Source organism: Paroedura picta, chromosome 1, assembly GCF_049243985.1.
Source record: "Paroedura picta isolate Pp20150507F chromosome 1, Ppicta_v3.0, whole genome shotgun sequence".
NCBI classification, from domain to species: Eukaryota; Metazoa; Chordata; class Lepidosauria; order Squamata; family Gekkonidae; genus Paroedura; species Paroedura picta.
Window position 1 is genome coordinate 137,767,332 of NC_135369.1, and position 13,682 is coordinate 137,781,013.

The 13,682-nt window shown below is 41.1% G+C and overlaps 1 protein-coding gene across 5 annotated transcripts in view; it reads left to right on the plus strand.

Moving 5' to 3' along the window:
- Positions 1–13,682, plus strand: part of CEP162 (centrosomal protein 162) — a 56,491-nt gene that overhangs the window by 21,037 nt on the left and 21,772 nt on the right. For all 5 annotated transcript variants that reach the window (XM_077305315.1, XM_077305346.1, XM_077305322.1 and 2 more), the window contains 8 exons: positions 979–1,058; positions 1,380–1,407; positions 4,720–4,842; positions 6,087–6,278; positions 8,932–9,013; positions 10,509–10,785; positions 11,545–11,794; positions 13,094–13,242. In XM_077305315.1, the coding sequence (XP_077161430.1) occupies positions 979–1,058; positions 1,380–1,407; positions 4,720–4,842; positions 6,087–6,278; positions 8,932–9,013; positions 10,509–10,785; positions 11,545–11,794; positions 13,094–13,242 (1,181 nt within the window). The remainder of the gene's footprint in view (positions 1–978; positions 1,059–1,379; positions 1,408–4,719; positions 4,843–6,086; positions 6,279–8,931; positions 9,014–10,508; positions 10,786–11,544; positions 11,795–13,093; positions 13,243–13,682) is intronic.

Here is a 13,682-nt window from a genome sequence, read left to right on the forward strand (position 1 = left end):
CAGAGTTGTATAAATTATAGCATACACTGAAATTCAGCAGCCTTGCTTGTTGATTATCATAAAATTGAATAAATAGCAATAGTTAGAATTTTAAGATCAGCCGAAATACACTTGACAACAGCCAGAGTAGTGCACAGGAATCTATATATTGAAAGTCATCTGAATGTGACAAGACGGAGTTATCAGGGAAGCTCTAAAACTACTATAGACTTTACATGGAAAGAAAAGATATGTTAGATAGCAGGGACCTGAAGACTGAATTTAAGAGTACAGTCCTAAAATTAAAGGTAAAGGTAAAGGTATCCCCTGTGCAAGCACCGAGTCATGTCTGACCCTTGGGGTGACGCCCTCTAGCGTTTTCATGGCAGACTCTACGGGGTGGTTTGCCAGTGCCTTCCCCAGTCATGACCGTTTTTGGAGCCTCTTGTGGCGCAGAGTGGTAAGGCAGCCATCTGAAAGCTCTGCCCATGAGGCTTGGAGTTCAATCCCAGCAGCCGGCTCAAGGTTGACTCAGCCTTCCATCCTTCCGAGGTCGGTAAAATGAGTACCCAGCTTGCTGGGGCGTAAACGGTAATGACTGGGGAAGGCACTGGCAAACCACCCCGTATTGAGTCTGCCATGAAAACGCTGGAGGGCGTCACCCCAAGGGTCAGACATGACTCCGTGCTTGCACAGGGGATACCTTTACCTTTTTAAAGAGTCTCTGTTTTTCAGTAGGTTCAAGAAAGACATCTTGTGTTGTATCTGATTATTAGTTACTTAGAAATACCTTACTGCTGTCCACTGTAATTTAATTTAATCATTCAATTCTATTGGTAGCATTTTTTCAGCATCTCATCTCTTTCCATTTTTATATTTTATGTTTCCAGTCTTTATTCATCTTTATTCATTTTTCACAAACTCAGATCTGTAGAGAGAGAGACGGTATATGATGCTTCCTCCAAAGATTTACTTTTGTGCCTTGTTTCACACTCCCAGGTGATTATAGTGAGGATTTTGAAGACTCAGAATCCAAAGAAGACAATAAAATTGAACAAGCTGTCACATCAAAAGCAAATGTAATTATTTTTTGGACAAGTACAACTCTTTAAATGTGTTAAACTTTATTAGTAAGTAGCTCCTGTAGATTTTAACATATGACATTTGCACCCAATTAAGGATTTATCAGTATGAATGTTTACACAATATTTTCCTGATCCCAATATTGTATAATATAAATCTTTTGCTCTTCTTCCACTCAAATCAAAAGCAAGTGAAAGTTGAAAACTCTGCAGTGCATTAAGCCATAAAACAATACTGTTAAAATGTTTCCTTTGTCAGTTGCAATACGTGTTTTTCAATCATGTGTATATTTATACATATTCTCTTAACTATTTTAGGAGGAAAAGAGTGGCATGCTGGCTAAAGGTATGGAAGGTCAAAAATGTAACACATTTTTCTATTAAGTTATTGGTGTGAAGCAGTCAGAAATTACTAGGGCTAAAACATTAAACAAATTTCAACAGAAGCTGTTAATATGCTGGCAAAATTTGTCCTGCATATATGCTTTGTGGCTTCCTGCATGAATTCTTTTATTCCATGTATGATATGATGTCCACCACAGGGGCATAGATATTTAGACTTTTTTCTGGGATCAAATGAATACATTTTCAGCACATTTTTAATACATATTTTAACTTTAGCAAAAGTGTAGTAATCCAACTGTCTTTTGCCCACCACAATGAAAATAACAGAGATCATCTCAGTTCCTGGACTGACACTGTCTGCAAGGTCATTTGGAGAGGGTGGTCCAAACGTGGGATTTACCTAGATCAGGAATCCCTGGTGCGATCCCTGTGGGTGCCATGGCACATATAGATACTTTCCTGGTGCCTGCCAAGATGGGTGGGGCTTTTCTTGGGGCTTTGGTCCAGCAAGGCTTCTGATTGGCCCCTGGAGATTTGATTGGCTATGCAGATTTGTAAAAATGTTGCTTTGGCAAGAGTTACCACCACTGTGCAAGTATCTTTCTTGTCTGACTGACAGTAAGTTGCAGCCCTTTTTTTATTTTATTTTTTTTTTGTGTGGTTGGCTCTGCCTCCTGTGACTGCCATTTTGTGGCTGCACCAAACATGCTGTTTCAGAATTTCAAAAGTGCCCACAGGTTCAAAAAGGTTAGTGCCCCTGATCTGGATATAAGGAAAGTAAAAAGAAGTCCTAATACAATCCTCAACAGACATTCGGGAATACTTGATTTGACTGGGGGAAATCTCTGTATAATTTAACACATGTCTACTTGTTCATTTTTAAAGCTGGGGTAGAGAAGTTTAATTTTCTTATGGCAATGGAAAATACCAATGAGGGAAATCTAGCCCTACCTATTTCCTACCTTGCATCTTTCACAATTTTGTTCCCAGTCTGGCTTTAATATCAAATGTGAGCTGTGCTGTAAGAATACCGTTCACAACAATAGCATTCAAACAGATGAGGCAGAGAGAAGAGACAATAGACTTTTAAAACAATAGACTTAGTATAGTGATTAAGAGCAGGGGCTTTTAATTTGGCAAGCCTCCTTCAGGCTGTGAAAAGTATGTTCCCCCTGGGGATGGTGGAAGGATCCAGGGGGTTGGTGAAGAAGTGGGGGCAGTAGGAAGTCAGTGAAGGATTGATGGACAATAGGGGAGGGGAGGGGAGGAATTAGGCGGTAGGAGAGGGGCAACAGTGTGACACTTCCTGCTGCAGCTGCATTTTCCTAGCAAGAGACATTCCAAGGTGGTTTGCTATTGCTTGTCTCTGGGTAATAGCAACTCTCGACTTCCTTGGTGGTCTCCCATTCCAGAGTTAGCCACTCTGCTTAGTTTCCTGAAAAAAATGACAGCTTCTGAAGATGGGCTAGATGGGATCCTATTCCTGCTGAACTCCTTTCCCTCCTTAGACTCTGTCTTTCCCAGGCTCCACCCCTGATCTCCAGGAATTTCTTAATCCTGGGTTAGCAATCCTTCCCCAAAAGCCTCCATCTTTGGGAGGGGGGGAAAGCCTTATCTTCCTTGTTCCTGTTCATAGGATTTTCCATTGCCTGCCTGCCTGCCTGCCTGCCTGCCTGCCTGCCTTCTTTCTTTCTTTCTTTCTTTCTTTCTTTCTTTCTTTCTTTCTTTCTTTCTTTCTTTCTTTCTTTCTTTCTTTCTTTCTTTCTTTCTTTCTTTCTTTCTTTCTTTCTTTCTTTCTTTCTTTCTTTCTCCGCAATGAGGATCCAAGTGGCCTTTGCAAATTACTTTTACAAAGAACTTATATATTTTTTTTCCAGACTAAAATATGGCCAAAAATGAAGTTTAGGCAATACAGCATGCTTTGAATTTTCAGTTGACCTTACACCAGTAAAGAGTTGTGTGTTCATGTGTTTGGGGGGTGGGGGGAGGAAGCACTAGGGATGTAGCCGGGGAGCCAAGGAGGCAGCAGCCCAAATAGTTTTGGGACCACTTTAAAGTTAAAGACTTAGTCTGTATGCAAACAAGTTAATTTACACAGTTTCTAGACCGGCCTCTTTACCTATTGAGTGAATGCCATATGTTTTCCAGAAATAAGTCTCATAGAGTTCAGTGTAATAGTCTCAAGATAAGAAATAAGTATTATTGTTGAAAGTTAGGCCATATTTTCAGAAAATAACTCACCAAAACAATGCAAAGTTGGGATATATTACTTAATAGCAAAGAGCTATACCTGTTAATTCTTAAAATATTTATAGTGATTTTTTATCATAAAAACAATATTGTCAGTTTTCCTTTTCCACATTTGAAATTCATTCCAACCAATAGCCCAACTTATTATTCTGTCATGTAACATTCAGCAAGTTTTGAGACACAGGCCATCTCCTAAACTTTATAACAGTGCTTGGCTATATGTGTTTACAAACATTCCTGTAGAGAGAGCAGATGATTGCATAGCTTTTTCAGGATGGGGCATTGAGATGTCAGAACACGTACTACTCCAATATAAGTTATATGATTAAATCAGGAGAGAACTTATTTCATCGTCCCCACAGAATAGGTCCAACTCAGAGGTGATTAAATACATGTTGTCAGATACACACAGAAATAACTTCTGTTGTTGCCAAATTTGCTTGGAGGGCAATTAAAATGAGGAACTGCATGAATCTGAAGCAACTTGGACAAAGATAGTCTCAATTGGGCCCATTATGCACGGCCGCCGAAACGGCGATTTCGGGTCACATGGAAAACGCGGAGGGGGAAGACGCGATGCATACCGGTTATGTACGGGGCGGGGCGCGACGGCGGCAAAACCCAGAGTAACCGATTATGCATGCGGCGATCCAGGCGCCGCTTCTGGTTGCGCCCCGGTCACCCGGAAGCTGCGCTTTCTTCCGCGTTTCACTGACGCGGCTTTTTCGGCGGCATGCACCGAAGCTGCGGCCAGTTGCAGCCGGCTCCGTGCGTTATCGGTGATTTTAGTCGCCGCCATTCCACCCCGAATGTGCGCTAAAACCCCCGTGCATAATGGGTCTTGCTAATGCATGTGAATTTTTAAATGTAATTTTATTGATTCTTACAGTTGGAATCTTTTAATTTTATACTATTTTAATTACCAATGAATACTTTTATGGACATTGTAATTTGATTACTGGTCTAGTACCATATAAATAAATACTACTGCTGCTGCATAACCTTTATGCAGACTAGCATTTGGAAGATATACTGTTAAATGGAAGTGTTTTTTGTTTTTCAGTTGTCCTCCTTGATTCCCAGGACTCAACGGTGGAGACTCAAAAAGCCAATGAAAACCAGGAAGTGGCTGTTTTAGAACATCACCTACCTCAAGCTATTGCAGCAGATGAAATGAATGGAACAGGTGGGCCTGTTTTTTTACTGCTTCTTTCTTTCCCTATATTTTTATTATGCTGAAACGGAAGTGGCTTAAGGGAATCTCAATGTTATCTTTCTTAATGGGCTCAGCTATCTTCACTTCAGATTTGCCTTTTGCCCGTAGAGATGTTTAAGTTACAGTTGAGCTGACATTAAGCCCTTCTCTTCAATTTAGAAAGAGTTTACCATTTCTTATACTGACACCAAAAGGCCACTTCACTCTGACTGGGTCACAACTTCTTTGTGCAACACTTTCTCAAAATAAGGATTCACAAAGCTAAATTTGGAACCAAGTTCTGAGTTGGGGGAGGAAGAGAACATTAAGAATGTGGGATTTGCTGTTCTAGTTGTTCTAGTTGGTGTGTTGTTGTTGTTATACTGTTACATTGATTTTGATAGTGTTCTATGTAAATGTTCCAAAATGTTTTATGTAAACCGCCCAGAGCCGTAGGGAAAGGCAGTATAAAAATCTAAATAAATAAATAAATTTCATGTGATCCACCTCTTATTGGCATCGGTTGCACACTTCAATGATTAAGGATGGACAAGAACTGGTTCATGAGCTAAAATCTGGCACAAACTTGGCCCTATTCATGGTCCCTCAAACGTTCGCCAGATTTTTTCCAGTTCTGTTCAGCTGTTCAGGCCATTTAAACCTAACAGCTAAGCAGGGTAGGTCCACCCATTTACTGTTAGGTTTTAATGGCTGCCTTTCACTTTCCCCCACTTGGAAGTGAACAGAAGCAAAACTGACCAGTGAAATGGCTGCCAGTTATTTAAACCTAACAGTGTAGCAGGTCTACCCATCAGCTGTCAGGTTTAAATGGCTGTGAGCCATTTCATCTGTCCATTCTGTGCTCCCCACCCCATTTCCAGGTGAAGAGGAGCAAATGGTCTGGTGAAATGCAGCCATGTAAACCTAATAGCAGGGTGGGTTCTCCTGCCAGCTTTAGATTGAGATGATTATGAGCTATTAAAATGTCCCTTTTGATCCTCCCACATGCACTTCAAAGCAGGTGATCCCTCCTTTCTCCTAGCTATGGGATCTGAACTGGCCAGTTTGATTTGGGGAAATTCCAGTTTGAGTCAGGGGCCACCCTGAACTGGGATTTTTAGGGTTTTGCCCATCCCTAATAATGAGTGATGTTAATGTTTGTTAATTTATTAACTTGTTGTTTCTTGAATAGAATTCACTGAATCTTGTTTAACTTCCTCTCTCTGACCCCTCAGCTGTTTCTGGTGGGCGAACTAACAGTGATTTTGAAGCTTTGTGTCAGGCCTATTGCCATGTTGAACAGTCTTTAGGAGACACAGATGAGCAAAGGATTCCTGCTGGCACTATGGAAATGGCACAGGACTCTGTCAAAGATACTTCACAGAACAAAGAAGAATGTCCCAAGAATACCTCCACTACTGATTCTGGTAAATGCTGAAATTTTGCATTACTTGATTGGTGTGGCATTTGTGTACAAGAAATACATTCTGAGACTGGGGTGGGGCTAACAACAAGCATCAAGTTTGCCACTTCATGTGAATATTATAATTCCATTGTTTATTGTATCACTAGATCTATAATTGCTCCATCCAAATGTAATCTCACCGAAGTAGGAACCAGTTCCCTGTGAAGCAGATGATTCTTTTTATTCCTTTCCTTTATTTATACCCAAGTGGGGACCCAAAATGGTTTACATTGTTCTTCATGCCAGTCCTGGTGGGTAGGTTAAGCCGAGTTGCCGTGGTGGAGTGAGGATTCAAACCTGGGTTTCCCAGATTCTAGTCCAACAGCTGCAATTCGTGAAAAACACTGGAACTAGGGGGGGGGGGGCGACTATCTTACTGGTCTTTCCTGCCTGATTGGTTGGAAAGGAGAGCAGTGATCAGTTGGGAAAGAGTTATGTAATTGTATTTTCATTATCTTCACTTAGACACTGTGATAACATATTGTGCTATGGAAGCATGGGTCCCATGCTGTTGTGGAATGGGGCCGCCAATGTTTCTTGAATTGAACTCTTTCAGGGGAGCATTTAGAAACTGTATGTAATTTTTCCATTGTTTGCCAAAGAATATTTAAATCCTGAAAATCTTGACCTTCTAGTTAGGCCAAGTGTTTAGACCTAATGTTTACTGACTTCCAACCCCTTCCATTACTGTGTGTCCTTTCCTCTGCAGCCAATGGGAACAGCATCCTGCCCTCCTCCAAATGCCAACATTTCCAATACTTAAAGTGGGCTCTCATGTCCCCTCTCAACCTCCTTTTCTCCAGGCTGAATATTCCCAAGTCCCTCAACCTATCTTCATAGGGCTTTGTCCCTTAGCCCCAGATCATCTTCGTCGCTCTCCTCTGTACCCTTTCAATTTTATCTACGTCCTTCTTGAAGTGAGGCCTTCAGAACTGCACACAGTACTCCAGGTGTGGTCTGACCAGTGCTGTATACAATGGGACTATGACATCTTGTGATTTTGATGTGATGCCCCTGCTGATACAGCCCAAAATGGCATTTGCCTTTTTTATCGCTGCATCACACTGCCTGCTCATGTTTAGTTTACAATCCACAAGTACCCCAAGGTCTCGTTCACACACAGTGTTACCTAGAAATGTATCCCCCATCCAGTAGGCATGCTTTTCATTTTTCTGACCCAAATGCAGAACTTTACACTTATCTTTATTAAATTGCATTTTGTTCTCATTTGCCCATTTTTCCATTGTGTTCAGATCTCGTTGAACTCTGTCTCTATCTTCTGGAGTATTTGCCAGTCCTCCCAATTTGGTGTCATCTGCAAACTTGATGAGTAGTCCCTCCACCCCCTCATCTAGATCATTAATAAATATGTTAAAAAGTACCAAACCGAGCCCGAGGTACCCCACTACTCACCTCCCTCCAGTCTGATGAAACAAGACTGGTTGTACTGTACAGTACAAGTTGTACTGTAGTTGTTTGTCTTGGAGAGCACAGCCTTACTCTCATACTTCATGATTATGAGATTATGCAGGGCCTAGTCCATGTAAGGTCTTAAAAATTAATACCAATACTTTGACCCTGATCCTGAACTCTACTGGCAACCAGTGCAACTGTTGGAGAGCAGGTTGAATGTGAGTCCTCCATGGGGTCCTTGTAAGGACCTGAGCATCCACATTTTGCACCAGCGGTAATTTCTGGGCAAGGAGCAGGGCCAGGCTTGTGTAGAGCAAGTTACAGTAATCCACTATGGAGGTGATCGTTGCATGGACCATTTCTGAGTGTCTTCATTTATTAACTCAAAAATGAGAGTGGCAATTTAGTGTCATCTGCAAACTTGTCATCTGCAAACTTGTCCCCCCTCTCTGTGTTGAGGAAGGTGGGGTGTTATCACTATGTTTTACATCCTTGAAAGCACAGTATGACACAGAGGACTGCCCCCCTGGCATCCTTTAATGCTGAGAATTGGGGGTGGGAGAAGGACAGTCTCTATAGTTATGCTGTACTTTTGACCTGCTCCAAAAGTCTCAGAGTAATTAGATAGCTGGAATGATTCTCCAGTCACATGTCCAAGTTGGAGCTTATCCTTGCCATACTGGCATCTTGGAACACCTTACCAATGCAGTAGAGCTGAAGAGATGAGCTCCAGAGTAGCCTGGTTCCAAGCTCAGAAGGGGGATTGGGGTTTGCCGAAAGAAAAGTGGGGGCTCTACTGAGCATATTCTTGGACTACTGCCCATGAAACACAATTGGTTACTAATCATAGAACAATTTCAGACACTACCACATGCCTTAAAAAAACTTAAAAATGAGAGTGCCAAAATATGATTGGCAAAAGAAATTACATTTAGTAGAGAATTCATCTGAAGATGGAACTTTAGCTATGCATAAATTAATAAAATGAATGTAAGTGAATATTTATTGGTTTGATAATACTCCTGGGTTTAATTCACAAAATATGTATTCTGTTTTATGGTTGTTATGCTTAGAGTAGCCACAAACCAATCCTAGAGTTATAGGGCGTAGCAGGTAATAATAATAATGCTAAATCAGTCAGTTTTATTTGAAAACTTGTTGTCAGCATATTAATCAGGTATGTTGTCATTTTATGTACTTAGATCTGCCTACCATAGAAGAGCTGATGAAACCTTTCAGAGCAGATTCGTCTTTTGCCAGAGGCTATGATCTAGAATCTGCAAGGTATTTATTTTGGAAAATATGCATTATAGCAGATATGTTTTAGCCAGTGAATCTCTTTGCATAAAAATTTCTAAATTGTTTGGCTATGTGATATGTAACAAAATCAACTAAACAACACAAATCAAGCAGTTTGGTATTACGCTGCAATTTGGTTAGATCTGCTCTGATTTTAAAATCTAATTCTGCAGTTAGTCTTCCATTATCAGCTGCTCTTAAAAATGGAATTCCACATTCTTTCTACAGTTACTGCTGGATAGCAGCTGCAGAGGCTGGATGCTGTTTTCATTGTGAGTGGGCATCTCTTGTAACAGGAATTGGGCACATCCCTAATCAATATGGATGAATTCTCTGTAGCAGCTTAGCATATGCACAAAAAATCTCTGTATTTTTTGGTATATTGAACGCAAAAAATATCAGTATTCCAAGATATTTGCTCCAAAAGCTCCTTACTGTATGCATTGTCACAGTCTTCTGAGTCAATGTCACATTTCAGGGTGTGTAAAATCAGTATTTTTGCAGTATTCTCAGTTCACCTTAACCAAATGCACGTCCCTAGTAGCAGCTGCAAATGTAGCATTGTCTCAGAAGATGGTAACAACAATACATATTGTAAAAAGCTTTAGGAGCAAATGCGGAACAGTATGCTGACTCAATCCCACTTGCTATTTATCAGGAGTTAATTTAGCTGCTGAAGTACAAATTGCTATTTCTTGCTATCATACACCATTGCTATCATACTCCATAATCAGGCTATGAAACTGCTTTGTAACAAGATATGGCCAACCAATTGCCAGCACAATGTATGCAGATTCTACACACGTTTTCCTTGCTCCAATGGCCCCTTTTCACCCTGGAAAGGTAATGCCTAGTTGCAGGACTCCTGTGTAAAAAAACCAAAAGAGCAGCAGTGAAGAGAGGTGCAGTTTCTACTTATAGAATTTGAAGGGAGCCATTTCTCCTGAATCCTCCACACTGTAACCCCACCACCACCATTACCGCCACCTGTGACATTTTTTGCACATCTTTCTGGTTGGACAAATGCAGGTGGAAGGGGAACATTTGGGGGGTGGGGTCACTTGGCTAGTGCTACCAATGGCAGTTAGTTAGCTACATTCTGTTGGCCCAGTGTTTAACTTTTGACTGGCTACAATTTTCTTAGTCCTAGGTAGAGAATGAGTTTCTCAGCATCCTTCTTAGGTCCTCTAAGGCAGGGGTAGTCAACCTGTGGTCCTCCAGATGTTCATGGACTACAATTCCCGTGAGCCCCTGCCAGCAAACACTGGCAGGGGCTCATGGGAATTGTAGTCCATGAACATCTGGAGGACCACAGGTTGACTCCCCTGCTCTAAGGAAATGCCAAGAACTGACTCTGGGGTCCTTCTTCATGCACAGCACATGATGTTCTACTAGTGGGCCAAAACCCACTAGTAGGTACGCTGGGTTTTTCCCCAAAATTGTTATCATTGATGTTGTATCTTGCCCTTTTCTATTGCAGTTCTGTGAATGCAGCACATAGTGTGGATGAATTAACGTCCCATTTGCCTTTGAAAGAGCATCAGAATGATTCCTCTCTGGGAAAGCAAAATGTTAGCTGTCCATTGGGACAACATAATGTACAAGGGGATGTTTCTGTTCAGACAAGTGAGGCAGAAGGGAGTTTTCATCATAAGGCTAGTAACGACAATCAAACTGAAAAGATTAAACAGAATCCCTTAGGACAAAACATTTCACAGAACTCTTCAGTTGTGCTTCAAGACATCAAAACTAATCAGGTAAACTATTTATTTCCCTTCAGTTGAAACCAAACAATGAAATTATACATAAAGCTTAACTTGACAGACAAAATACACAAGCAGGAGGCACTTGCAGTGGCAGATAGCTTTCTTGCCCCCCCCCCTGCTCTGCTAGTAAAAGAGGAAGGTGGCTGTGAGATCTCCCCTCTCCTGTGGCATTTGTCCCTAAGACTCTCCCAACCTTTCGTATCCGATTTTGAGTGATTATAGAGGGGGCACAAAAGAAATGAAGATGTAGAAAATCCACACTGGCTTTACGTTTATCTACAGATTTCTAGTACATGATTAATTGGCCATAAAAGTTTAATTGTTAAAGTGATAACTGCAAGGATGAATGTACAGCTTGAACTTGTTGAATCACAAACAGCTCCATTCATAGGATGCTATTTTTTCATGTCATTTTTTTTCTCCTGAAGATCAGTGGAGCCATGGGAAAAGCACTGAATGTAGTGGGTGGAAACATCACCTGCAGCAGAACCTGGTGAAAATTAACATCTTGTTGCATAAATAGAGCCTCCCATCTATTTGTGCGAGGGTGAATTTGGAGCAAAGCCATTTTCTTCAGTCTAATTCATAAAGCACAACCTACTTCATAGTTATTTTATATATGTATATAGTTTTTGTCTGTCAAACAATAACAGAAATTTAGTAGGATCTCCAGTAATTGTCCAACTTCTTGTTCTGTTTTTTCTGTCTGATACAAACAGAAACCCTGTTTTACCTAAACTCACTCCACAGGTACATCCGCTGAATAAAGAGGACCTGGAATCAGGGTTGAATAAACAGATAATGCACAAAAATATGAAAACCACAGATGCTGTACATAAAAAGAAGTCTCTGAGTGGACCCTATAGCTTTGTTAGGAGTTCTGGCTATGGCAGATCAAGTTCTCCGTTAAAGCATTTCCCCACAGTGAACGAAAAGAAGGCGTTAAATGAAAGCATCAGGAAACCAGCTTTGAAAGCCAAGTCTCCTGCAAGGCCAAAAGGTAACTTGTGAATGTGTGTTAATGCAGCTTTCTATGTTACAATGGAATGTTGTGTAGGATTTTTCAAGGTTATTGCATATTACTCCTTGCAAGAGAAAGGCCTTTTAACTATTGGGGATCTAGCATTATTGTTGTTATTGGCATAAATTATTCTAAATTAAAGCTGGAATTGGGAGGGATATGACAAAGGGAGAAGAGGTGGTAAAAATGCAAATACAGTCCTTTCTATACTTAGCTGGGAGTAAGCACCAGTATGGGACAATGCAGAGCTGGAGTAATGAATCTCATGAGATATAATGAAAACACAGTGATAAAAGGGTGAGGGGGTATTCTATACAGTTTTTGATTGGAAAGGGCCCAGGGAAGAGGAAGTGGAGAACTTATGGGTGGGGGAGTAGCATATTTTCAAATGTTTTCCAGTTTTGTGTAATATCTAGGTGTGATATCTTCATGTTTGTCCCCACTCCTTCCAGCTGCTCTCACCGTCATTTACTTAGAAGATGCTGTTCTAGCAGGAAGGGCAGTGACAGTAGGTGACAAGGTGGTTGTCCAATGTGTGAGAGGGCAGAAAGCCTCTCTTTGGGCCAGTGATACAGTGTCAGCCCAGCCTATCTTACCAGGTGGTTGTGAGCATAAAATGGAAGTAAGAAGAATGACAATATGCCACTGTGGATCCCCATTGGGAAGGAAGGCAGAGTATAAATGAAGTAAATCAGATAAATCAGAAAGTTCACAACCAATTGACAGCTTGACTGGCTACCACCACTAGCTGTCAAACAGCAATAGGCACAAGCTTGGGAAGGATGACAAAGGAAAGATGGGGGGGAAGGTTCTCTGTTCTGAATGTACAATCCTGATTGCTGGAGAGCTCAGGGCTGTACACATCTTCCTGTTAAAACTGGGCATTATATTCTGCCAGTGCTTATATTTCAAGCCCAGTGAGTTTGGTTTTCATAGCACCTCCAGCGCAGATGCAACTGCATTATTTTCACATACATGTGCTTGCATAACATTTTTTGTTGATGGTGGATCTTGTCCTCTTAAGTATGAACTTTAAATATCGAAAGTGGTAATGATGAATGAATTGCAGAAAAATAATGATTTGTGGCAAGAGTACTCTGTTATCTTGAATCCAGTTAATGTGGGATGGAAGATAGCAGCAGGGTGACCTTATTTTTGTGTGCCTCAAATTAATTTGCTGAATTAAATGAGATGGCCACCATCTCCATATTAATTTTATTTGGTGCATAGGGCTGATGCTTTTAAAATGACAGCATGTGTTTTATTTTTTCCTGTCAGACAAAGAAACATTTTCTGGAACTAAGATAATACAAACAAACAAACCAGTTTCTACAAAGAGAAATTTCCTTGCTACATCTGGGCGTTCCTCGGCAAATATTCTTCAACAACAAGAGAAAGAAAGGAACTCTTGTCTGGATAGTTACCATGTAATTTTCTGATCCAATATTTGCATTTCTTAAGATGCACTTGGAGAAGTCAGTGATCAGCACGTAGAGGTGCAGGTCCCAAATGTAGCTCATCAGGCATTGTACCATCTGCACCAGGCATAACTCATAGCACCCTATCTGGCTCCAGAAGACCTAGCCACAGCGATCCATGTGATGGTCACCTCCAGACTAGATTTCTTTAACTCGCTCTATGCATGGTTGCTCTCAGCTCTGATCCAGAGATTACAGCTGGTAGAAAATGCAGCAGTATAAGTCGTCATGGCAACCCTATGGAGGGCTCATATTTGACCTGCCCTGTAACACCTGCATTGGTTGCCAGTAGAGTACCAAATGAGGTTTAAGTTTCTGGAACTGACCTTTAAGGCCCTCCACAGTTTGGGCCCTGTGTATTTGAAGAAACGCCTCTCCCAATATTTCCC